This window comes from Neofelis nebulosa, chromosome 6 (genome assembly GCF_028018385.1).
Source record: "Neofelis nebulosa isolate mNeoNeb1 chromosome 6, mNeoNeb1.pri, whole genome shotgun sequence".
In the NCBI taxonomy this organism is placed as follows: Eukaryota; Metazoa; Chordata; class Mammalia; order Carnivora; family Felidae; genus Neofelis; species Neofelis nebulosa.
This window is the reverse complement of record NC_080787.1, coordinates 120,502,350-120,530,065: the sequence shown is the minus strand read 5'-3', so window position 1 is coordinate 120,530,065 and position 27,716 is coordinate 120,502,350. Positions and strand designations below refer to the sequence as shown.

General features: G+C 38.8%; 1 protein-coding gene across 3 annotated transcripts in view; it reads right to left on the bottom strand.

The window, feature by feature from the left end:
• Positions 1–27,716, bottom strand: part of LAMA2 (laminin subunit alpha 2) — a 619,529-nt gene that overhangs the window by 26,159 nt on the left and 565,654 nt on the right. For 2 of the 3 annotated variants that reach the window (XM_058735218.1, XM_058735219.1), the window contains 7 exons: positions 23,839–23,959; positions 21,245–21,421; positions 17,249–17,397; positions 12,135–12,311; positions 11,737–11,905; positions 2,041–2,153; positions 1,538–1,727 (listed from right to left, as the gene is read on the bottom strand). In XM_058735218.1, coding sequence (XP_058591201.1) covers positions 1,538–1,727; positions 2,041–2,153; positions 11,737–11,905; positions 12,135–12,311; positions 17,249–17,397; positions 21,245–21,421; positions 23,839–23,959 — 1,096 coding nt within the window. Of the gene's footprint in view, positions 1–1,537; positions 1,728–2,040; positions 2,154–11,736; positions 11,906–12,134; positions 12,312–17,248; positions 17,398–21,244; positions 21,422–23,838; positions 23,960–26,729; positions 26,742–27,716 lie in introns of all 3 variants that reach the window. The other variant, XM_058735217.1, reaches the window with a different exon arrangement.

Below are 27,716 nucleotides of genomic sequence, written 5' to 3'. Positions count from 1 at the left end.
AGGCTGCAAGGCAGTTTCCACAGCAGCTGATTAGTTCAAAGGCAGGAGGAAGATGGAAAGCTACCTGATGCTGAAATTACAGCAGGGGGGTGAATTATCTGTTGGGGACAGAGGGAAATAAGGAGTGTCAAGATTGGCTTGGGCACAAAAAAATTTGAGTCTGAGTTCAGGAAACGGAGTGGGTGACCCTGTCGAATGCTGGAGCACAATGATGGTTTAAAATGAATTTATGTTAGGATTAGAATAATCAAAACCTCATTTTTACACTTATCTTGGTTTGGGAAACAATTTTAAAAAATCTTCAAAAATAAAATCCCTCCTTAATTTGGCTGCTTATAGTATTGAAACTTTCTTTCTTAATCCCAGATGCACTGTGGACCAACAATATGCCAGTTTTTTAAGTGTAATGTTTATTCTATTAGCCAGAGAGGAGAATTAGCCTTAATGAGAGTTCCTTCATGAAGCTCAGTATTTGCTAGTCATAAGCTCCCAAGAAAATATGAAAATTCCATTTCTTATTTCCAAGATAACGAATTGACAGACTTTGCATTTTTATTATATTTGTCTCAGGTTCTTTGGCTTGTCATCTCTCTCTCTCTCTCTCTCTCTCTCTCTCTCTCTCTCTCTATATATATATATATATATATATATATATATATATATATATATGTTTATGACAAGCCAAAGTGTGTTAATATATAAAATCCAACACCTAATAATATCAAACTCTAAAAATTAAGCATTTTATTGGTCTACCTAGGGAAGCTTTACTGAATAGGCGATCACAGGTGCAGAAACAAATTCTGAGTTTTCATTTTAATAAGGCAGTATATTATCTATTTGCAGTCTTGCCAAAGAGGACAGTAAGCTGGCAAATGAGCCTTCTGTGCCCATAATAGTGCCAGTTTCTGGGTGTAAGGCCAATGTTTTAAAAGTTGTTCCAAATGACTGTCGGTGGAAATGTGGCCCTTGGGCCCTTTAAACATGATACAGCAGATTCCCAAACTCTTGGTTTTCACAGTACGGGGTGTGATGAGGAGGGGTGGTATTAGGGCTCATTTTAGTTTACCACCTTTTAAGTTTGTCAAATATTATCTCATAAAAGAGAGGCCATGTTAGCACCTTAAAACATGAAAATATAATCTCAGAATATTTATTATTCTTCTAAATTGAATGCATAGAGCTTGGAGGTAAACATACTCCATTGTCCTACATTTCTCACTTACAGTAGTGAAACTGTCTTCAACTATCGGCCCTGGTGTGCAGACAGATGTTTGGGAACCACAGCTGTATAGCAATAATGGAGTTCTGTGCTACCATGATGAAGCATGTAAGTGATCAAATACACACCTACCCAGGTCTGATGACATTTCCCAGTTGTATGTGGCACTTGATTTATTTTTAGCCTCAGCCACATTCCAGTAGCACCAGAGTCGGCATATGCCCTGGCAAAACAGCACCTGCACCAAGGGAATGCCAACGGCTGCCACTTAGTATTCCCCTCGTAGGCTACTGCCAACATCTCATGGACTATTACCTTGTGCCACTGACCATCGTTGATCTTGCTGGGGATCATGGTGTTGGTGTCACCACTTCCCAAGTCATAACTGAAGAAGGGCAATCCATTTCTCAACTGAACGGTAGCAAAATCAGCATGATTGATCCGAGCCATGTAAAAAAGCAGGCCTGATTCAGCTTCCGTTCGCACTTCAAACTCGATTGTGAGGCTGTGAAAGCACGCAAAATAAAACAAAAGTAAAAGCGTTCTTAATCTAAGCTAAAGTTGCCTCTGCTCACGGGGGGTGATTTTCATACAGGACAGTAAAACCACCTCTGAAATGAGGACTTTCCAGGTCTGCTGATTTCCTAAACTGAGCTCCTCAGGCGCAGGCAAGTATCATTCTATTCTCTATCGTACTCAGTGAATTTAAAACACTCACCTCATTAATGAGTAAATGTAGTTGATTAAACTTGAATCAGGGCAGATACTCAGTATTTCCATTTGTCAGCTCTTTCTCAGTATCTCAGAATAATACATACCGGTTTTTAACTTTGGTGTCATCGAAGGCAATCGCAATGTGACTGTTTTTCGAAAGCCCAAACTGCTTGCTCCCTATCAAAAGAGCTGGTTCTGCTTCCGCAGCACAAGGACCCTGTAAAATACCCAGGAGAGAAAGAAGAGATTATGGACTCTGTTTTTGCAAAATTCGATCCTATTATCTACTTGTTTCTTCTATTTTAGCTTAATATTCCTGTATAATCTTACTGAGGTTCCTTAAGAAGAAAATTTACTAATGTCTGTTTTCTACTACATGGTAGGCAGTTACTATGAAAAGTTCAGTGAATGGGAATCTGTTTTCTTGTCCTGCACCCTTGAATCACCAAATCAATGTGCTCAAAAATATTTATTGATCAATTCATGTTTTCATTACCCTCTAAGGAAAAAAAATTGTTTATGTTTCTGAGAAAACTGGAATTTCCTTTTCACTTTTACCTCACTTATGAAGAGTTATATTCTTCGAAGATTGGACAGGGAAAATGACAAGCTAGCCACCAAGTTATAAGAGGAGAAAAATGTGTTCCTTCTTGCCCTCCCCATTTTCTATCTCCCACTGTATTACTTTTTCTTGAAAATTATCAGTCTACTGGAAGGTTTCCATGAATTTGGACTTTCAAGATGGTGTATCTAAACTTGCAAGTCAGGCCATTCAGGCCCTGAGCCAGTTGCTAGGCAACCCAGTACATTTTTTAATGTATCCCACCATATACCATTTCAACTGTCACTGTGCAAAGACCCACTTCTTACAGTTCTTACGAGGGAGAGCTCCGTGCAGGGCGGGCTTACTTGGATTAATGCTCTGCTGTCACCATCTTGAAATTCTTAATACTTTTTGAAAAAGGGGCCCTGCATTTTCATTTTGCTCTGGGCGCTGGAAACTATACAGCCAGTCCTGGCTGAGTGGACCGTATTTGGCCAGTGGAACCCGTAGCTCAATAGATAATCAAGGCTCCTCAAATTACTTGAGTCATAATTCGTTTCTCTGTTCTCTATTTGCACAAAATAGCTTGAAGTACAGGCTGCTTAAGAGGTCCTTTAGAACACACAGTACATGGGAAAATAGCCTGCACGCTCTCAAACAACACATCTGTTTTTAAGATCTGCACTTAATAGCTCTGGATGGGCCACTGCCCTAGTGAGCGCTGACTCAGCAGAGGTTCTCAAACAGCCCAAGGCAGGCTTTTGATGCAGAATGTTCTTCTCAAATAGAAGATGAGATGACTCATCAGCGCACAGGACATTTTTACTTGATGAGGAAAAGCCTTGCTCTCTTTTCTCTTGAGCTTCCTCAAACGGAGCACTCCGCCGCAGCAGGTAAAAGGCTTTAAGTGTTTGAAATGCTATAAAATTGGTCTTCATGGAAGTATTTCCCTTCTTGCTTCCCAGGAGATGGTCAGTTACAAAGAGCAGACTGTGGCAGAAATTCACACAGATATGCAAAAACCCAGTGGGTAGAACAGGAAAAAGCTATTTATTCACACAGCTGAATGGCCTCTCTTGGAATCAACATGTGGCCCCTTTCTGGTTACATTGCCTGTAAAAAGAGCCCAAATGGAAAGGCTCTGGTAGCTTAATGTCTCTGCCTGCAATGATGCTATTAATAGAATTGGGATCATTTATTAACCTCTCGCGAGATTTCCTACACAGAGGCCCCATGCCACAAACGTTAGTAGTCTGCAGTCCTCCCCTGAAATCTCTTAAGCGAATCCTACCTGCTGTGAGTCCATTAGGGGCAAAATCTGGCTAAAACATCTCTAACTCCTCAGCTCTGAAAACTGAGAAACTGAAAAGGTTAATGGATGCTGAGGAATTAGGGAACAATGAGTGTGGCTGTAAAGAAAATCACCAGCAGGTTATTTCTATGTTATTCTTAATCATTATGGTCACTCGTCTAGTTGCTATACATATAAATGTCAATATAACATAACTTTAATAATATAATTTTTTAAATGACCAAAGTGGCAATTCTAAAGGTTAGGTGTTCATTGGTAGCAGCTACAGGTCACAGAGAGCTTTTGTCTTTATATATTTTGGGCATTGAGGCCCAAACACCACAATAAGCATGCTTGCTGGTAAACTGGACAGATCTTTCCAACACTGGTCCTAAGCTGACCAGTTTTCTGTCACATACTATCAGATTTTCTAGGTGCAAACGACCATGCTTACATTATTTTAGGAAAACCTTTGACTCAAAAAGGATAGGGACTTTGTAAGAGTTCTTTTAAGAAGCATTACATGTTACAACCGCTGGAAATTTAGGAAGAGTGAAGCCAGAGGGGCTCTGGCTTGACTTTTGCAACAGGCAGATTCCTCAGACTGGCCAATGTTCTAGAAGACAGTGATAATGGGTCACTCTACTACATAATCTCCAAGTAGAAAACCATATGCTAAGTTCACTGTATGTTGGGGACACTCAAATCGATGTTTTCTATCATCAGTTTGCAATAGGATGGACACTATGAATACTTCTTTACTAAAACTTGTGTCACGTTCCTTTATAAAACGGCAGTTAGGAGAGGACTGAGAAATGTAGTATAGGAAAATTTTTACACGTATGTACATTTGGAAGACAATTTTCCAGCCTGTACTCTGGGAATGTTTTTGGTACAAGTGTAGACCTCTATAATCTCCCTTGGTTAAAGACAAATAGGACTGGGTCTTGTCTGCTGTGCTTCACTTTCCCCAGGGTGAGTCTGAAACCAGGCCCAACGTGGGACGTGCACGTACAGGAGGGGGCAGACCCTAGTGGTTTGCCTGTGGCTACTCTCCCTCCCCTACTCCCTGATGCCCCTCGGAGGGTTGAGCAGTTCCTCTGGCTGCTCAAACGTCTTTTTGTTCCCTTCTAACATTATTATTATTTTTAAACGTTTTATTTATTTTTGAGAGAGAGAGAGAGAGAGAAAGAAAGAATGAGCATGAGCATAAGCAGGGGAGGAGCAGAGAGGGGAGGGGCAGAGGATCTGAACCGGGCTCTGAGCTGACAGCAGAGACTCCCATGTGGGACTTGAATTTATGAACTGTGAGATCATAACCTGAGCCTAAGGGAGAGGCTTAACCGACTGAGCCACCCAGGCACCCCTAATTCTAACATTTTAAAGGCAATATGTGAGATGGAACAAAGAGTGCCCCGTGGTTTGCACAAGAGTAAGATGCTCCTATTTTTCAACCTGCTTCCCACAGAAATCTAAGCTAAGGAGAATGGGTAAGAGAAAGGGTCCTCTAAGGAGGCAATTCTAAGGAAATTTGAAGGACGATGGTTGCAAGACAAATCTTCCTTCTCCAAGCTAATGTGAGTTTCAGGGAGGGCATCATCTTTATGGATGTGATACTTTACCTGTATTATTTTGGAAACACTTATCTTTGAAATCTATTAAAGCAACAATAATAAAAAAAAAAAAATCACAGGCTCATCAATCTTAACATGTTACAATCCTGCCACCTTGTGGGAACTCTTTAAAGTACTGCATGTGCATATGGGGAAAAATGTGATCTGGAGGACGCAGCCTGCTTGCTGGTGTCCGCTTGGCAGGTGACAAGTTGTGGGCAGACAAGACTTAAGTGAGGAGTCTAAATGTGGCGTACCTGCTGATTAGGGCAGTGGCATAGTTGGAGAGGATTCTGAAGGAAGCCATGTTTCTTAAAGCCGGGCATCGGCCAATGGACAACGCAGCAGATTAGTAACAGCGAAAACTTTTTTACCTCACAGTTACTCCATTTCAGGTCAGAATAAATCAGTGGTCATTTCCAACTGCTGTTTGTTGGCTGACATTTGGAAATGAGTTCTTGGATTCAGAGTAGCATGTGAGTGGTAGGCAAGGATTCCCCGACTTTAGATTGGTGCAGAGCAGAGATTTAAATTGCATTTATCAAAACTGGCATCTTTGTTCTTGAAAGCATCAAATGATGAATGATCATAAAAACCACATCATTTTCTCCCTTCATGAGTCAGTAATCCCTCTAACAAATGTGGGCTAGAATCACATCTGAGAAGTTGGATGTTTCTTTGTGATGCTTTTTTTTATGGATGAATACTAAGTGGAAGATACTTTTTAACGGCACTGACTTTAATGTTCTGAAATATAAAATCCTTACTCAAGCTGTTTGAGAAAGTGAATTATGTTACTACCCAGCACATGAGATTTTTTGGTAAAGTACTGGGCATTTGCAGTAATATTTAAACACTGACACCCGAATAGAGATTTCTTGTAGTACGGATAACGTGTGTTTTCCCTTTAAAGACATACCAATATTCAACTGATTCATCATTTGGCATAGACTGTACTTAGCTTTTAAAGTTGTAGTATTAAAGCTGCTTGATAAATAGTTTTCTTTTGGTCTATTCTTTCCTTCTCTGTTCGCTTCTTTCCCCCAACACCCCAAGAGCCCTTAACAACACAGGACTCTTCACGGCTATTTATACCACTCTTCTCAGTGTTCACATTTCAAACTTCAAGTTCCACATTCCAATAAGCTTCAAGGAAAAAATACAGCCAGTCATTGTATACAAATCCACACAGGCTTGGTATAAAGACTTGGTATAAATACCATATATATCTGTAGGTGGTAATAGAAGTCTACTGTCTTATCTAACCCCACCCTCCACCATCTTCCATGAGAAATCTCCACAAATATAATATAGAATGTAGAAATGTTTTATCCAGCTCTAAATGAGCCAAAGAATGAGAGAGAAGCACAAAGGGAAGATGGGCTCCCACACTATCAAATGGGATAATACACATGTAATGCTCTCTGATCTATGTATGATGTTCTAGCATGTGTTACTGATGGGACTGACATAATCCATTTCACAGGGTAGGGCTTTCTTAGGATACTCCGAAACTTCCCTGGAGTATAGTGAACGTCATCCTCGTGATGTGAGGTGTTGGTGGGGAGGGGTGAGATGGCGTAGAGAAGAAAAAGAAAAGGGGACTAAAGATAGGGGATGGTTCCTGTTGGCTCTGCTAGAACAAACAGGGGACAGTTCCTATGTCAGGATTTAAGTTGCAAGCCTTAATTGTTAAACACGTTCTTACAATCTAACTCCTGATTAAAAAAGGAAAGAAGATGGTGAAAGTGGAAAATGAGGTGAGACTTGAGATATAAGAGAACTTCTACTGGAGTCTATAATTGTTGAAACATGGAACACTCGCCCCACTTTGTTTCCTGGCACTTGCTCTCTGCCTAAAAGTGTGAAAGGGTAACTCTTCCCAGAGAAGAACGATGGAGTGTTACTATGAGCCAGGCATTGTGCTAGGTGCTTTGCATACAGTGTATAATTTATTGGCTCGGGATCCATGCAGGTAGATATCATCCTTCTTATTTTTCAGTGGGTCAGCTTACATTCAGTAAGGACAAGTAACCCACCAGAGTCCACTGCATAAAAGTGGGTGGGCTATGGCGGGGAAGGGAGACGTGGCCAGTTCCCGATCACTGGAGTAAGGGCCAGTTTGCTTCTTCAGTGACCCCCAAAGTGGAGGGGTTTAGGGAGACCCACTCACCACATCCCTCTTTCCCAGACGAGAAATCAACTATCTAACGGGATACTGAACAGGAATCAACGTTGAAAACCAATGCTTTCAATTTATCTTTTAAAAAGAGTTATGAAAACAAAACACAGGTAAGAATAGTTTGTTTAAATGATGAAAATTATCTCTAGTCCATAATACATCTGCTGTTAGCATCTGATATATTTCTTGCAAGGGTTTTTTTTTAATGAGTTTTTCTCTTTCGATATAGATGTGATTATGCAGTATATATGGCTTTATATCCTGTTTTCCCCACTTAACACAATGTCATAAGTATGTCATCATCATTTTATGTTGTTTCAATTGAAAGATTTTATGTATTAAGACTGTGATGACATATTAACATTTGCATTTTATAGACCTGTTTTTACACTTGTGGGTACCACTGGTCATTTTGTTTGGATGGAGTTTAATGGTGTCCCCTGCCATGCTTCCAATTTTCAATCTTGAGAGCTAGTGGGTTGTGCTAAGCCCACATTCCGCACTTATCCAGACTGACCTCTACACATACTTGCTCACTTTGTCATTTATATTAGTGTCCAATTTCTCAAATCTGCCGCTCTGTCTCTGTCTTTCTCCCTCCCCTTCTCCCTCTCCCTGGCCAGCAATGATGATATCTTATTCATTTTTTGCATTAGTAGGCTCTTAACAAATATTTGTTATAAATTTGTTATAAATGTCAAACTTTTAGTAACCTTTAAAAAGCAGACCTTCTTCTCCACACACACACACACACAAAGAATGAGAAAGAGAGAAAGAAATCAAATTAGAAGATATATATGGTTCCATAATCTGAAACTATAAAAATACAACTCAATAGGGATAGAAATTCTAAAAAATGTAATTACCACCACACAGTATAAATAATTCTAATGTGCAAGAGAAGGGACAATAGCTGTTAGAATTTAGATATCTGGGTTTTAGTGGCAACTGTCTATAATGGGTGTGATCACAGGCCATCCTATAAGGTCTAGGGCTTTGTTTCCCCATATGGAAATTAAGAGTCAGAATCTTTAAGGTCCCTTCCAGCTCTGATGTTCCGTGAGCCTTTGTATGCCAGCCCACAGGACTGCCATTCAACTTCTCTTTTGCTTTTGTCTTGTCTAAGTGGAATGTTCTGTTTTGGAAAAGTTAAAACATACACTGCTGAGAGAAAATGGAAATTGGAATTAGAACAGAAGGTTATAAGAAAACTTAAATGAGTTAAAATCTCTAGTCCCAGATGGGAAAGTATCTTTATTTTCAGAAAAAGGGAAAAAACGTGATCTCTGGAAACCACAGAGGGATATGCTTCAGACTCCCTAAAAAATAAAGTCTGCATGGGCATTTAGAAAAGAAAGGTGAGGGGAGCCTGAGTGGCTCAGTTGATTGAGCATCCAACTCTTGATTTAGGCTCAGGTTATGGTCTCACGATCATGGGTTCAAACCCCATGTTGGGCTCTGTGCTTGCAGTGTGGAGGCTGCTTGGGATCCTCTCTCTCTCCCTCTCTCCTGCTCGTGCTCACCACCTCTCTCAAAATAAATAAATAAACTTTAAAAAAAGAAAAGAAAAAAAGGAAAGGAAAGGAAAGGAAAGGAAAGGAAAGGAAAGGAAAGGAAAGGAAGGGAAAGGAAAGGAAAAGGAAGTTGATCGTTGGGGACCAGCAGGCTTCTACACCAATAAACCATACCAAGTCAAGATGGGCTGGCTGAGAGACCTGACACAACAGAATGAGTGGTACAAAGACCCTCAAGACTGTGGTTGACTGAATATGGTACATGATGACGAACGAATAGCATGATCCATTGGTTTAAAACATTGAAGTATTCTCAGGCGCATCCTTAATAAAATCTGGTAACAGGCCACAGGAAGGAAAGGTACTGCTGTCGCCTCAACTGGGCATTCCATTTTGAGTAATATGGTCCATTCTAAGTGACATATTTTGAAAGGGATATTTCAAAGTCAAGAAATTGATCAGCAGAAATATGGGAATCAGAAATTAGGTCATATGAAGAATGCTTGAGATTATGGAATATTTACCCTAGGGGAAAAAGACTTCGCTAGTTTTTTCTTTTTCTTTTTTAATTGAAGTATCATTGACACACAACATTACATTAGTTTCAGGTGTACAGGGTAGTGATTTGCCAAGTCAACACCTTATGCTATGCTCACCACGAGGAAATGACTTCACTGTTTTCAAATCCTGGAAGGGATGTTAGAGAAGATATAAGCTCAAAATATTTCTAGTGACAAGGAGCAGACTGGTTTCCAAAACAACCAGTTCCATCATGGAAACTAAGGAAGAAAAGAAAATGTTCAAGAGTTTTCAAAATCTGTGCTCAACACAGCATGTTCCACCCATCAACTGGAAAGCGCTATAAATACGATGCACACGCTGTTAAGAGCATAGTGAGATCCACCCTCCTGGATACGTTGGTGATGTGAATGTAAATTTGTGGAACCTTTGTAAAAAGCAACTCAGATATGTGTTGAGAACCTTAGATACATTCATCACTTGACCTTATAATTATTCATCTAAGAATCTATTTTAAGAAAATAAATGAGAAAGTTTGGCATACAGAGGCACTCATCAGAATATAGTTTCCAATAGCAAAAAACTGGAAGCACTCTAAATGGCCCACAATGAGTACAAAGTAGAATTAGAAAGAGTGTTGCAGTGATGAAGAGCCAGACTGTATCGTCAGACCTACTGGATTAAAATTCCTATCCTGCCATTTACTGGCTGTGTCAGCGGGTGGGTTACTGAGGCTAGGTCATTCTTGCCAACTCAGCTACAAATGGGATGATATATCGTTTACAGAGCCATGATGAAAACCACGTATAATGTTGGATGGAAATTGTTTAGGCAGTGGCTGGCGCATAGTGAGCACTGAGGAACAATCATTACGATCATTACTGTCTAGTAATTATGCCATTTATCAAACGTTTCATATATACGAGACATTTAACAAACATTATTATTTTTTAATCCTCCTAGTCACCCTGAGACGTATGTGTCAGAATGGCTGAGCAGCTTTCTCAAATTCATACACATAGTAGACTGGAATACAGGATTGAAACCCACACTGTAATCAATGAAATGATCAGCTCCATAAAATGAAATATTTTTTGTGTCTCTTTGCATGTCGCACCCACACACATGTATGTAACTGAAACAGGGAAACTGAAGGACCCCATAAACATCTTTCTGTTCCCTTTCCTGCTTCTATTCTTGCTAGGACCTGCACTCCCACCCCACTTTACACATGCTTCAGAATGCAAAGAGTGTATGTCCTCTTTGTAAGGGACAAGGAGTTCAAGATTTCTTTAGAATAGATAACATTTAAGGAAGGGCCCGGTGAGAATGACCAGAGGAAGCTATTATATGCGCATTCCAGAACCCCAGCCTGGACATATGGAAGCCAACGTTCCCTAGCTCCAAGGAATAATACCTGGGCCCTGGCCTCTGTTCTAACTTGTTCCTGGATGTCTGAGAGGCATGTACACTGGACCACAATTCTCAATGAAAACCCCCAGACTCCAAACAAAGATGAGGCTCATATTCCTCTCCTTTCCGAGTCTCCCAGATGCCCTGAATGTGTCTGCTCTGTCTATATCTTCAAGAAACTCTGCTTTTACTTCCTACTGGCTCATGTTTGATTTCCATCCTTCGAGAAGCCACGGGCCCTCTTGGCTGGTCCTTTGGGTCCCTTTCTCGGTCCCCAGAGCTAGCCTGTCAGCGTCATAATCAGACCTATACACTTGTATGACATTTAATTATTATTACCTGTTTCAAAAAAAAAAATACCAAATTGTACATATGATATAAGATTTACTACTTAAAATGCAAATAAAAAGGGCTGGAAATTGTTACGGTTGTCTCTGTGTGGTGGTATTATAGGTGGATCTTATTTTGACTCTGTAGACATTTCTGCACTATGCTAACTTTTCAACTGAAAACACATGCCATTTTACAAGGAGGAAAATTAAAGGAGAACGATATATAAATCAAAGTAATCCAAGAAAGATGTAGGGAGAACGGGTTTTCATAGACCAGTTTCCCTTCCTCTAATTCTAGAAGTAGAGCTTATGAGATATCCTGAATTATCTTCTCTCTGAAAACAACTAGAATACAGGTTAAAATTAGAAAGCAATAGCATAAAAACACTCACCTGTGCCACAACTGGGGTGGGTGTAGGGAAGGCTGGGGTGGGCATTGGCTCTGGCCGGGTAACTATTTCAGCTGGAATTTCTCTACCTTCATCCTCACGGGGTTTCTGATGGGCACAACGGCCGATGTCTGCATTTTTGAAGGAGACAGGCTGTGCAAAGTCCATGGGGCTAATGGAATAGGATTAAAATTAAATACTTTCTATTAGTTTTTATCGTCTTGCTTCCTTACCATTGAATTTTTCCTCCCCCTTTTAAAGGCCAGCAGTGCAATTTTTAAAATCTAATGAGAAGGTCTTCTCTGGATGCCCCTCCCCCCACCACGCCATGGTTTTGTGTAGTGTAGATGCAACAGGGATCCTCATATTAAAAAAACCAAACAAACAGAAGAAGTACGTACACAGAGTTTATAACAAGGTTCCATACACAGCCTTCAAAAGGAGGAATATTTCTGAGCGGGGGAGGTTGAAATTCAGGTGGAGCACCCCCAACGAAAAGCTTCTTAACTTCAATTGCCTGTTCTACTGTCAGATTTTGCATATGCCTTCTGTCTTCATCGACTTGAACAGTAAACATGCTGAGAAAACATTGAAGATGCACAGTATAAAACACAAAACATCCAGTATAATTGGAAATCAAACTCTTTCCTGCTACCCCTCACCCCTTCCTCCAGTAGCTTTTAAGTGAGCCAAAATTCGATAATTAGGATTTCTACACTAAGCTAACAATATTTTTTCTCAGGCTCTGTCCCTCTGCCTCCCCCCGCTCCATTAGCTCTCTCGGGGAGTTGATTGAAAGAAGGTAATAGTGGAGCTGTAACGTTAGCCTTGGCTTTGGCAACACTGGCCCCAAACACACAAACCCATAGAGCTGAGGCTTCTGTACAGTGCCGTTATATCTAATCGTATAAGGCTCAGTGGGTTTAGCACAGCGTGGGGTCACATTTTGTTTGGTTCTTTATTTCTTGGTTCGTGCTAGCTATTATCTTCTTGCTGGGGGACAAACTGTGCTCATGAGAGTTTGGATTGCAGGACTCAACAGCAAACACTTACAGGGCATTTTATAAAGAACATAGCTGCTGGCTTTTGAATAGAAGAGGCAGGCAAGAACATCATGCTAATTGTTCCTTGCCATAATTTTCCTTAGTGACTGTTTCATTAATTTCCCTAATTTGCTTATGAGAGATAACTCACACATTACTAATTGAGAACCTCATGTTACTTATTCACCATCCTTGGATCCTGGGGCAAAGAATCAAAGGAGACAAAAAATTCTGATGATGACAAAGACCAAAGGCATTTTTTTCTTTAGTTCTAGATGCAGGTTTTGAATTTCAGTCCCAAACAGTTGGCATGAGCTATTAGTCATAAGTATTAGTCACTAGCCCGAGGATCATGAATGGATTACTGAAAATTTACTACATATCTGGGGAGAAAACCAAAGTACTTAGTTGGAAAACTCAGTCCTAAAAGGCCATCTTGCTTGATTTTATAAAGAATAAAAACCACATGTGGAGCTAGAAATAATAAACCAGGGCAAAGACACTCTGAAATAGCCCTGAGCTATTGGTCCACTTTGAGACAGTTCAGATGTAAGAGAATGAAAAAAAAAATTGATTTCATTGGTGCTCAAAATGTCATTGTTCAGGGGGTGTAGAGGGAGCAGGTTGGATTTATTTTCAAAGGAAACATAGGGGGAAATGACATATTGGTTTTTTACCAGACTCTGGAAGAGTGTGTTGGCAAAAATCAGGAGGTTCAACATTATTGCTAAGAATGCTGGTGTTTTATGAGACTTAGAAAAGCACTCACTTCTGGGCATGTGTGACTCACCGAGAAGTCCCCTTCCACACACACCTTTTTTTTTTCCTTTTGCTAAGAGCAACGTCTTACTAACATGACATAGCAATGCTCCTAAGAATTTTAATGAGGGGTTTAAGCCACTATTAAAGATTGTCTAAGAGAGCAAATCTCTGTTCTTGATTAGAATTTTTAAAAAGCCAGAGGCCCTCATGTTTCTGATGTAGACTGTCTAATCTGGTTCTGTCCCCACGACCATTATAGTGGTCTTTTCTTAGTAGATCGCAGGGTAGAGATACAGAATGAACACGAGCTTTCGGGAGGAACAGACTGGAATTGAGTATTAGTGCAGAAGCTTACTGTGTGACCTGGGCCAGTTATTTAATCTTGCTCAATCTCATTTCATTCATTTATAAAATGAGGATAAAAATACCTGCTTTAAACCATGGAAAACATTAATTAAGGGATTGCACCGAAGCTGTATTACTTAATAAGGGCATTGCTAGAAGACTATAGCTGAATCCTGCTTGTATTTTACATTCTAGGAGCATCAAATCTAGATTATTTATTTAGCTCTTTTTTAAAGGGGAACATTACCAATATGTCCATTAGGATTCTGGTGTCTTTCCTGTTGTTTAAGTATTTATTCAATAACTCTTTACTGAGGACCTACAATGTGCAAAAAGCACTACAGTAAACATTACTATTAGTATCATGATAAGTTAGCTGTATTTTCTTACAAGTTCAACAGTTGATTCTTGGAGTTTCACAATTGAATATTTTATTACTTACATTCTGTTTCTTGTTTGTTTGGAGTATTGGTATAAGATTTTGTTTTCAATCTTATACCAATTTTCAATCTGTCAAATGGGTTATAGAAGATATTAAGGGAAGTACCCTGACATTTGTAATCTACATGAAAAACGAAATCTGCAATTTTATTTTGATTGAACATATTTTGGATGGTAAGAAATATTTGGGTTGCAGTGTCCAAATCATGAGCCCATTCTGGAAATCCAGATTATTCCTGAAGTATCTGGTCTAACTTTTGTGGCCTTTAGCCCAATTCTATACCTGTATTGAAGAATGCTCTCACAAAGGAGAAAACCACTTCCTTATGCATCTACTCCAGGCTGTTAGGGCTTTAGGAAGAACTACTGGCCATGTAAGTGGAGTCCAAGAGAAGGTTAAGAGGGCAAAACCCTTACAGGAGGTAGAGATCTCTGGAGTACCATGGAATTAGACACCAAAGTAACTCAAATGAGATTTTTGCAGAGGAAGGGGTAGAAAAGGAGAGAGAGAGTGAAAGAGGAAGGATAAAGAGAGATAACAGGGGAGAGAGAAGAGGGCCAGGACAATCTTGAAAAGATTGCCTCTCAGTTTGGTAAAAATCCAATGATTTTGTGAGGTCATATGAAAATTAACATTTTATCCGGGGCTTTTCATTTAAGAAAGAAAATGTCATAATTGACATTTATGATCTGAATGGTGTTAGGAGAAAGCAAGCATTTCCAAATTAATGAGAGTATCATAAGCAACATGAAGTAATACAATCTTTGAGGTCACAAAAAAGGGTAAGAATAAATAGTTGGCAAGCACAGGTAGAGGTGTGAAAATCATATACACCTGGGTTTAAATCCTGGCTCTGTTATTTACTAGTTACGTGATTTGGGGCAAGTTAGTTAATATTTCTTCATCTGTGATGGAAGGATATTAATGCAGATTTCACATACGCTTAGCACAATCAAAGGAAATAATCTGTGTCTCGTATTTGACACAGAGCGTGTCACAGAATGAGTATGAAGCATTAAAGAATGTTTCTGGGTGAAGTTGTTAGGGTCATTAGTGATCTCTGGTTAATCAGTTAATTGGGGCACTTACTTAAAGGATAGGCGATGCTTAGGTTTTGACCTTAGAGTGCTGAATGAGACATTATGGTAGCAGATGTGTTCTTGCTTTGCCACAGAGTTCAGTGACTGCCCACTAATATGTCTAATACATTATCTTTTAATTAACAGTGAATGGCAAAACTGTTTGTTTATATGGCCAATTAACCGAATGACCAGTTTTCAGAGATGTACTATACACCGAACTTAATCAAATAAAGGTTGGATTAATGGCCAACAGCTGTGAGGTTGGCATCATAAAATGCCCTTCTTGAAGAGACACCTGTTAAAAGGACACCTTAGCGCAAGATTGTAATGCACGTGGGAACGTGAGAATCCTTTCTGTACAGAATAACATATTCTGGGTGATTATTTTTTGTCAGCTGTATTTCTCAAGTCTGCACTTGTTTCGCTGAAAATTTTTAAAGTTTAAAGACGTTACAAAGTCCTTCTCATTGTGAGACTAGCATTTGGCAAAGAAGCTGAAATCTGGTCTAGAAGACATGTAAAATAGTATTTCAGAGTGGTTGCTGAGATTCAAATGAGAAAATTCAGTTTGCATTCCTCCTCAGAGACCATGACCGACATATCTGGCTATTAGGCTAGTAAAAGTTCTTAGTTTGTCTGAATACTGATCCCTCATTTGTCTTAATCATGGTTTCTAAACATCTCAGTTAGTAGATATTCTGCAAGAATGCTTAGTATCAACATAGCCACAAACCAATGCTCTATATAATAAAAAAAAAATAAGCCAAGGAAAGCTTTATCATTTACTTAGAAGATACGACATTTTTATTACGTATCTAAACTGTTATCCACACAAGAGGATAATTAGAAAATATGGGTCTGTATAGAACAGCATCTGTTCACTTGAACTCTTGTTAGACCTTCATACTGTTGTCGTATTTACAAATATTCCCTGTGTCTTGAGGTTTTCTCACATTTGATTTCCAGTTCTTTTCTGTGTTTTCAGTCTAATTAAATGGCTTGCTGGTTTGGAGGTCGGAAATCTCTGGGCTTCTGTTTTCTTTTTCTCTAATTGTCCTTCTAAACTGATTACTGGAGTTGTCATACAACATTTTGATGAAAACTACAGATGACTTTCCCAATAAAGGAAATATCAAGTGCCGCAGTGTCGTGGAGAAATGAAAGATGAGTTTACAACACTATTGCTGCCAATTTTGTGATTCAGGGCTGAGAAGCAGTGCTCTCATGGATCCTTAGAGAGGCAGCCTCCACGCACTGATGGCTGGACAGCAGCCTTCTCCCTTCTCTCCCTCAGCTCTGTTCCCTCATGAAGCCACTCTGCAGGGACCCCAGGCACCTTGGGCGGGGGGTGGGGGGGGGCAGGGATGAGGCGTGCACTTAGCAGCTCTCAGTAGGTCCTGCAGCTGCTGCACAGTCCGGATCTGTGACAGGTTTCTAAGCAGCTGCCATAACTGCTTTGGAACCTGAATGAAATAGCAGCTGCCAAAGGCTGCTGGTTCCGGCTGAGCTGTTCTGTGTGTTTCGCTATGCGCATACCTTATTTGAGAAGAGAATATTTGAGAGGTGTGGAGGGAGGGATTTTTCTTATCTATAGCTTCAGAAGGTGTATTTGGTTTTTCCAAAGCTGGAGTGGAGAACTGCACAGAATAAAAAATGCTAAGAGAATTCCTAGGGGCCAAGGTAAATGAGGTTCCCGAAGTATGAAACGTAAAGAAGATGAAATTAAGCGACTTGATAGTTTCACAATGCTTTTGTATGACCACACATACGAAGGTCCAGTCTGAGACTAATGTGAGCCAAGGAGTTTATGTTAGTTACAAGTTCTCTAGGGCTACTGTTACCCTTTAGTCCTCTCGACATGAACGGAATGTTCTCTCCCGTCGTGAAACAGACTCGGCTCTGGTTTGACGACAATTTTCCTCATTGTTCTTGTCCCCATGGAGAGATGCACTTCCAGACGGCCCTTGTTCAGGAATATCGCATAATAGGCCTGCAATATCAAGGGGTGGTTGAAGATTAAAGAGGGGTCTCCACTACGACGGCGTTAAAGGTTCCCTGACAGATCTGCAGATTCATTGGCTCTGAGATCTTACCTGAGAATTTAAGGCTCAATATTTTCTTAGAGTATTTAAAGTGGCTGACAAAAGCTTTTTAATCATTGGTCACTTTTGCTCGTTAGATGATGTGGAAAGCGGATGTAGGAATACAGGACCCTCCGCAAACCAAATTTGCCATGCTGAAGGTAACAGCTGTGTTTGCACCGGGTCTCTAACTCACAAAACGCGTCAGGAAACAAAGGGTGTCAATCCCTCTCCCTCCTCTTCACAAGTGGACAGCTAGCTTCTGGAAATCAGATCCGACTCCCAATCTCATGGCATTTTGAGTGTTTAGACTGCAATTTGTTCTCTGAGCTGCTGGAATAGATTGCTATCATCAACACGTAACTTGTCTCCCACACTTAGAAAGAAGGAAGACAATTTTTCATCCACAAACATGACTGCTTTCTTCTTGCTACTGTTACTATAGCAACCAGTGTGGTTTTGAGATCAGATTTTGAACCCCAGGGAGCTTGAATGCATTCCTTGTCCCCAAAGCTGATGCCACGTGTGCTCCCTTTCTTGTAGAGCATGAGGGCACCATGATCACTCGGTCCGCTGTGAGTCACCTGCGGTGGTGGAGAGGGTTTCAATCACCTATCATAATGCTTTTGATGATTTACTAAATCGTCTAGGCAGCTGTATGTCCAAAGCACAATGTCCAGAGGGCCTGGACTCGTGCTCACCATCCATCAAAGAGGCAACTGCAAACCACTCGCTCAATTAAAATTTTCTCAGGTGAATGACGGTTCGATGTCTCAAACTCCTTTAGCAGAACAGAATCACAAATAACCCTATCAAAACGTTATAGCATCAAAACATTAGCTTTGGAAAATAAAATATGTCAGTGTAATCAGCATTGGTTCTACAACAGACGTGAACTATTTAACATTGTCTCCTCTTTCAAATAGCACTTCGATGAGATTAAAAAAATGAATATTCATTATCATTAAAATGTTGAAATGTTAACATATTATTTCCACTTTACTTTGTAGTATAGTAAGTACTTAATATGTTCTCATTTTAATTGTTCTAATGGGCACATGTTCTATTTTAGGAACTATCCTGAAAGCTGGTGATTTAAGTCCATTTATTTAGTCTTGAAGGGGAGAAATTTGGAGCCAGTAGGTGGTGCTTAATTATCTGACAATGACCTGGGAAAGATATACCCTTTAGTAAAAACCTACTTCACAATGTTTCATCTGGTCCTCTTATTATAACTAGCTTATCGTTTATAATAGTAAGAAAATAATTTTATTTTTCAATATCAAAAGATAAGGAATTTAAGGGGAAATTTATATAAGTGCTTATGTGCAGTAAGAAATGAGAGAAAATAACACTCTTTCCCCTCTATATTCTTTAAAAAATATTTTTATTATGACTATTTGGTACATTACTCACAACATAAGAGATGTAAATAATGAAGCTATGTTCACAACTGTACAATTAAATGGATACCTGTAAATCTACACCCAATTTAAGAAACAGTACAATCGCATCTTCTGTGAGTTTCCTCCCAACACCATCCCCCAGGTTCACTATCTTAGAGGTAACCACAACATGGAATTCATGTTTATCATTCCCTTGCTTTTTAAAACTTATCTTTGAATATTCGCATATATATCTGTAAACAGTATGTGGTTTTATGTGTATTTTATTTATTTTTGTTGTGTGTGGACAGGCGAGGGGCAAAGAGAGAGGGGGACAGAGGATCTGAAGCCGGCTCTGCACTGACAGCACAGATCTCGATGTGGGGCTCGAACTCATGAACTGTGAGACCATGACCTGAGCCGAAGTAGGATGCTTAACTGACAGAGCCACCAAGGTGCCCCACTTTTTTTTTTTTAAGATTTTATATTTAAGTAATTTCTATATCCAATGTGGAGCTCTAACTGACAATCCCAAGGTCAAGAGTTGCACGCTTTACCAACTGAGCCAGCCAGTTGCCTGTTTAGTGTTACTTATATTAGAAATCTATAAAAATGGCATCATACAGTATGTAGTGCATTTTTTTCATTTCTCTTCAGTTTCTAATATTCATCTATATTATTATTTTTTTTAAACCAGGAATAGGTATTAAATGTTACCAAATGATTTCACTGCATCTATTGAGATGATTATATAATTTTTAGATTTTCTGATATTAAAATACTCTTGTATTCCTGAGATAACTGAAGTTACTCATGGTTATACATCTTTGAATTTATTTTGTTTGGTATTTATTTTTCTTAGGGAGAAGAATAAGATTTATTATACAGTATTTTGGATAACATGGGTTTCAACTATGTGGATCCACTTATATGCAGATTTTTTAAGATAAATGCAATACAGTACTATACATGTATTTCTCTTCCTTACGATGTTAATAACATTTTCTTTTCTCTAGCTTACTTTCAGAATACAGTGTATATAATACATTGCATAATACATATAATATACAATATGTGTTAATCGAATGATTATGCTTTGGGTAAGGCTTCTGGCCAATGGTAGGATATTTGTGGTTAAGTTGTTGGGGAATCAGGAGTTATATGTGGATTTTTGACTGTGTGGAGGGGAGCAATGTCCCGACCTCCCATTTTGTTCAAGGGTCCACCGTATTACTGATTACCCAATTTTAAATGATTTTTAAAAAAACATAAAATCACAAACAACACAACCTGGTTTATAAGAATGCATGCATATTTAAGGACATATTTGTAAAGCATTCCATTCTTTGGCGATGGCAGACTAGGTAATTCCTATGAACTCTTTCACTGAGAAAAACAAGATCATGTGGAAAAAATACATATATTTAAAAACATTAGATTGAAAGTACCGGAGAAATATGAAGGCAGTAAAGAGTTATGGTGCCTAAGAGACAGCTTTTAACAATCAAATGGCTATGGGCTATGAAAATTGAAGTTCACACCTTATAATGCAGACACTATGTAGGCTTTATGTTCATGTCATGAGTGAAATTGAGCATAGACTACTGGCCATGCTTGTGTTGGTTGTGCTCTATTAACATTCCCTATCCCAGGTCCATTCCCTGCCTTCTCTGTGTCCAGAGAGGGTGGAGTGGGTTAGGCCTCAACAGACTGCATCATGTTGGCTAAGTCAAACTGGGAAATTGATCCTAGAAGCAATTTAAACTTGAATTTAAGGTATCCTCGCTGGATATCTACAGATATCCAGATAAGGAATTGGATTTTGAGACAAGAGAATATGATTGTAATTAGAATATATTTTAAGCTTTCTCTCTTTAAATACTCATATGCTAAACCCATACAGAATATAGGTGCAAATACAAGCGTGACTGCACCTAGGACTGACCCACAAGGAAAATCATAATGGAGATAGCTGTCCTAAGAAAGATGATAGGAGAAATGAACAGTGCATAATAAATGTATAAAGACAATTTATAGGGGCACCTGGGTGGCTCAGTCGGTTAAGCGTCGGACTTCTGCCCGGGTCACGATCTCATGGTTTGCGAGTTTGAGCCCTGTGTCAGGCTCTGTGCTGATAGCTCAGAGCCTGAAGCCTGCTTCAGATTCTGTGTCTTCCTTTCTTTCTGCCCCTCTCATGCTCATGATCTGTCTCTCTGTCTCTCAAAAATAAATGTTAAAAAGTTTTTTTTTAATAAATTAAAAATTAAATAAAGACCATTCCAAAACCTAAATGTCTCACCTGTCTCCTTATAAAATAACTGTTTTATGTAAGAACTAGGGAAAATGCATTGTTAACTGGGTCTGAGAGTACCTGTCCAGTTTGCCTTCGTTTCCTACGAGGTTGTACTGGCGTCCCTCCACTTCCCAAGAGAATGATCCCAGACTCATTCTTGGTGCTGAAGGACAGGTTGATTTCTGTGCCAACATCAATCGGTACAGGGGACAGCTCTACGAAACCAGGCTTTGGGAAGCTGACTGTGTAAACGTTCTGTGGGTAAAAGGGAAAAAGAGAAGAAAACATCAGAAATAAAAATTTAAATTAATTTCTCCATCTCACTCTCCTTCAAGCACTCAGTGGCACCATAAAATACATTGTTTCAGGAAGCATGAAACTCAAGAGTTACATGGAAAACTTAGGAGCAACTGAAGAAATACTATCTCCAGGCATGACCGAACTTTCTAAGCAGTTTGGGTTAAAATAAAAATTCAGGCATCTGCTTTTATTTGAGCACTTTTGATTTAAAATACAGATGATTATCACTGATCGATAACATTTTCTTTTGGTTTAATTCTATCTTGCTAAATCTCTCTTGAAAACAGTCTCAGGATCCCTTAAATACCCTCTGTCAACTAATTGTTTATATTTTATAGATGAGTACGACCATGGCTTATGTCTGCATTTTCCTCAGTGATAAGTCCAAGGTAAGATGTCCATTGCTATCAAATGTATAAATACATTCTAGAAAAATTTAAAAAATCGGGTAAAACCTAAATCTTAAAAATAAGCACACCAAACATTTCGTAGTCCACTTTACTTCTCAAAATGAAAATAGTAATTGTTCTTAATAATAAAATTAAAGCAGTAACATTTCAGATAGTAGCAAAGTGTAAAAGAGAGAAAGCAAAACTCACTCCTTCTCAAAGCTGTTCAGAAGCATATCGCGTTTATCATTCATTGATTCATTCATTCGTGTGTTCATCATGCATGCATTCATTCATTCATTCATTTACAATCTTGCTCTCTCCTCCTTTTTATATTTACACTGAATCTTGATAGGCACATTCCTTTGTAAATTCCTTTTTAAATTTATGTATGTGGGAGATACCTCTCTCAGGAAACATAAATTTCATCATCACTTTTAACGGCAGAAGGACGTTCCATTGTATAAATGTGCTAGGATTTATTTAAGCAAGCCCATGTTGTTGGGCATTTTGAGTGCTTAAAACGGTCATTTTAAAAGTTCTGGATTTTGCTGGAGTAAAATCATGGCATCCTCTAGCACAGAATATTTTCCCCCACAGGGTTTCAGGCCCAGGTAAGTGACAGAAGTATTGTAAAATATATCCTCTATTTTTGTTTCCAATTTTCAAATGATAGACTTTTGGATAGTTCTGATAAAACTACTGTGCAGACTTTTCAATATTTATCCACATCATTTCTGCCTCATATTTCAGTTGTAAAATAATTCCTGGTGACGGAAAATTGCCTTTATAGAATTATCGTTTTCACACATACAGGCTATTAATTTTCTGGACAGTTTCCCATCCTCATGTATATATCTTTGGGATGTGGATGAGAGTAGCCTTTGCAACATTAAAGCTCTTAGTAAAACTTCCTTAAAGAAGCCAGCATGGATCCTTAGAGTTCAATTCTGTATTTCCCTAGTCCTTATTCCTGAGCTTCTCATAATGGATATCTATGGCCAATTCCAAACTAGAGCCTCCAACTATGAACCATGAAGACCCCGAAAGTTCTGGTCTCACAGATGGATTCACTTCTCCTTTCTCCTATTCTTCCGTGATTTCCCTGAGCTCTATAGCCATGCTTTAAAATAATTTCAGTTGGAGAAAGCAGTGAAATGAATAGTTGTGTCATATCAAGGTAATCAAAATTTTGTAAGTATGATATTTTTAACATTTTTTAAGAAACAAACTCATTGCTTTCAGGATTCCCATAAACTTCTTACTAATATTTCCTAATGACTGTTGACTCTTGGTCAGAGATATTTTAAGAGAGCAGAGCTGGGTCTATTATTTCTCTCTCCTATGAGTCGGCCCCTATCGAAGAGTCAGAGCAGACTAGGTAAATGGAACTAGGGGTAGCTTTGGGTACAAAGAAAAGATCCTGAAGATACCTAACAGCAAAGGACTTTGCAGTCCTGTCAAAGATGGTCTTTGTAGACAGTTCCTAGTCTGTGCCATTTCCAAAGAAAAGCAGGCTTGACTCTCAAGCTGTAGACACGATGCTATGCACTAATGATTATGGTATAAACTTGTTATTTGTGTAAATTCCTAGTACATTCCAGAAAAAAATTTAAGGCTGCTAATAAAGCTATATATGACACAGGTAGATAAAATAAATCTGAAATAGATTAACAAAAATGAGGAAAGGGAAAAGTAGTATTTGAAAAGGAGAATCAGAAAAGAGGTTAACATTAAAAATAGATGTTATGAAGTATTATCCATGTGGGAAATTGGTTCACAATTTGGGGTCTTCATCACACCATTTCCTGCATTTATGTGATTATGATAATTTGTAGAAGTGCTGCAATCTTGCTTTGTTATTTATGTATAGCTAAGAATTTAAAATATATTAACAAGGGATTGCTCCCCATAAGAGCACCCAAACTAAGTCAATTTAGTCAGATATGAAAGCATTTAGGAAGCCATTAAAAACAAACCAACCTCCAGTGAACATCCTTTGGTAACGCCAACGTAGTCAGGGCTACTGAGTATATTATATGGAGTTCTCGAAATTTCAATATCTTTGAGGCAGCCCGAATATTTCTTCAAATTTACTTCTGGTCTGTTGAAAAGTTACACGGAAAACAAAAGCAACGCCGTTAGGGACATGGCAGTATGGTGTTTGCGACTACCGGACACGAGCCATATGGCGCGAACTGACACACGGGCAGGCACGTGTTTCTCAAATTGTGCATATGTGTACACGTGTACCCAGCAAACCACGCTTCCATTATCCACTGGTTGGATGAAATGGATGTTACCCCATCCTGCAGAAAGAATCTTTATGTAGTTCTTCCTCTCTTTTAAAAATAATCTTACCCACAGCACTTAAATTCACGATACAGGAATTACTGATTTCTTAAGTGCTTCGTATGTGTAACAAAATGGTTTTCTTTTTTGTACCAAAGAGTAGATAATTGAGTAGGCAGAGTAATAAAACTATGAGCCAAAAAAGTTAAAATTTAGGGGAAAAATTTAGGGAAAAAATGGGAAACATTTATTTTGAAAAAAAAATTTTTTTTGTCATTGAGATTTTTTGGGGGAGAGAAGGGGCAGCTGAAGATTAAGATAATATTATATTTCTCTTTAAAGTTTTAACTAAAATAAAGCCTAAGAAACATTCTTTTGGATTACATAGTCTAAAAAACATACTTAAACATTGGATTTATAGATTGACCCCAAAGTCCTTATTTTATAATGGGGTAATAACAAAATCAAGCAACCAAAGGCACAAAACCCATCTTCCTTAAGGTTGAAAATGTCTTCTATACCCAAATAACACTTGCATGTTTACTTTTTATTCATTATTGCTTAGAAAAAACCCAACATGCTAGCACATGTGAAGTGCTCAATGGACAGCAGCTAGTACGATGTCAGTGATGATCCTTCTTTATTTAATTGATAGCAACACTGTCCAATAGAACTTTCTGTGATGATGGAAATATTCTGTTCTGCATTGTCCAAATCAGTAGTTTCTGGTCACATGTAGCTATTGGCACTTGAAATGAAGCTTATGCCAATGAGAAACTGGACGTTGTTATTTAATTTTATTTAAAGTTAAGTAGTCACTGTGGCTGATGGCTACCATATTGAATAATACAGGTCTGTCGGGATAAAAAATAATAATACTTTTTTTTTTGGTGTTAATAAGCATCTGTAAAACCTGCCCAATCAACACCAAAATATTATTAGGATAATGATTAATTCTCTCATTGTCTCATGATGCCAGGTTTCCCTTTTTTGCCTCAATAAAAAACATAGGGCATGCGGAAAAACAGGTGGGAAAGAAAATCAGACCCTGGCATGTGTATCAGGTGATTTATGTCATGCCACGTATTTGTTCTGTCTTTTCTCTCTCTGGAACTGCTTCATTTTCTTTGGTCATTTCCCATTATTCCCAAGGTCTCCTCCTTTTGCTCAGTCGATTTGTTATTATGAAGAACATGTCCAACTGGAGGGTAAGGATCTTGCTTATATTCTTATTTATAAAGCACAGGGAATGGGTGAATTTTATTCCCAGTGTTCATTTGCTTCCATATTTTCTTTTAAAGGATGACTGCTCTATCACAAATTTTTCAGAGGTCCTATCAATAAAGTAAGTCTCTTCTACAAGTTATATAGTTCACTGTTTCATGGACACACAATGAACTATTTCAAAACACGATGATTTAGTAGGCTCAATGCTATGAAAAGCACGGGGGATAAGCAATCACATGTGATCAAATTCCTAATGGTAACCACAGGCCTCTTTTCCTCTGTTTGCCTCAAAGGCAGCATTACAAAGCTACACAGTGTCACTCCAGAGTTTTATATATTTCCATTGAAAGACAGCCTTTGCCTTTTAGCCATCCCAGCAAAAAGCATGACTAGGCTCATAACTATATTGTGATAAAACAACTTGGATAATTTTTTTGTATATACTTTCATTTCTATACATTCTAGTTTCTGGTGTTAGAAGTCTACACTTTGTTTTAAAAATGTCTTGGCTAAGTTAGGCCATATTATCTCCTTTCCAGAAATGTGGCATAGCTAGGCTCTGAAATATCAAAACACCAGGCACTAGCCAGAGTGTGCCAGCCCTGCACATCGCTGGGGTTTGATCAGCCACTTACGGAGGCCTGCTGCTCATAGCTTTCATGCTAATGTCTTTCTGCAAACAGGAATTAAAATGCTCCTGCGAAACTATGGGGACTGTCCACAAATTTCGTCACCATTAAGGCAAATATTGGTTTAAAATATATTATTTCCAGAGATTCCTTTTATCTGGCTTCATGGCTAATTCTAAATAAACATGACAATAAATAAACAGCTTTGCAAAGAGGTGCAAGGGCCCTGTAAACATTTGCATATTTGCAGGCTTGCAAAAAGCAGCGAGGCAGTGGTGAGCATTTGGGAGCACAGGCTGATTGTTCAGCAGACAGCATGGTACTTGACAGATGGGAGTCCAGGGTTCAACCCAACAGACCGCTCTGCTCTGTCCCCAGAGCTACATCGTGCCCATCAACCTGACCAGCTGACCTTTGCATGTGTGCTCCTGCGTATGTGCACCAGGGGGCACTGTGCGTGGGCAGTTCAGAAAGGAAGCAGAGCAAATCTGTCCTCATAGCTGGTGAAATAAGTGAAATTGCAGCCCGATTCACGGTGGGTGAGCAGCAGCATCTCAGTAAGTAAAGGGCAGCACGAGAACTCTCAGAATGTATTACTTGCTCATGAAATGTACTACGAATTAAGCTGCATAGGTATTGTTCTGCTTCTGCACCACTGCTGTGTCTAAGAAGCCACATTTACCCAACCCATGCACTTGAAGAAGGCATGCATAATTTAAGTTTTACCTTGCTTTCATACTAGGTCAAAGGGAAGAGAAAAAACAAACAAACACAATTTACTTGCAATTGCATTTTCATTTAGTAAAACAATACACTTTAATCATAAGTCTTTTTAAAAAGTATCACATGGCAATCTTAAAAAGAAGGGAATGTGAAAAAACAACAGAACAGAAAACAGACATATGCCCTTGACCCCTGTGAAATTCGAATCCAAAGATGACCATTTTCTTTCCACACTATTCTATGGGAAATGTTTATTTTGAAGTACAAATGTTTTTTCAAAAAAATTTTTTTAACGTTTATTTTTGAGGGAGAGAGACAGAGCATGAGTGGGGGAGGGGAAGAGAGAGAGGCAGACAGAATCCGAAGCAGGCTCCACACTCTGAGCCATCAGCACAGAGCCCGATGTGGGGCTCGAACTCACAAACTGTGAGATCATGACCTGGATCGAAGTCAGATGCTTAACCAACTGAGCCACCCAGGCACCCCTTTTCCTTTTTCTTTTTTTCAATTTTTTTTAACGTTTATTTTGAAATACAAATTTAAAATACTAATTTTAATCTGTCTGATAAATGAGAAAATGTGCAAACATTGCTATGCTATAGTATTCATGAGTTGTTGATAAATATTGCCTCTCGATGAGCTTGAACTTAATATATGTAAAAATAATTTATGTTTACCTCATCTTTTGAACTTTACCATATTAAGATCCTGTCTGTGGGCAAAGTAACAGCAAACTAAGAATGCAAAACTCCTTGCTTACTCACACATATATGTCTAAATATTGTATGGGGATAATGTACCTTACCATAGAAATACCATAATTATAAAATGCTGTACTGAGCAAGTAAAAACATTTTAGTGACACAGATTTATTAAATATGCAGTCTGAAAACGAATGTATAAACCTATCTCAATATAGCTAACAAATATACCTTTATAGGTAATTCCTAAATCACTTTATGGTAATTAAAACCAAGTCATCCCTAGAAT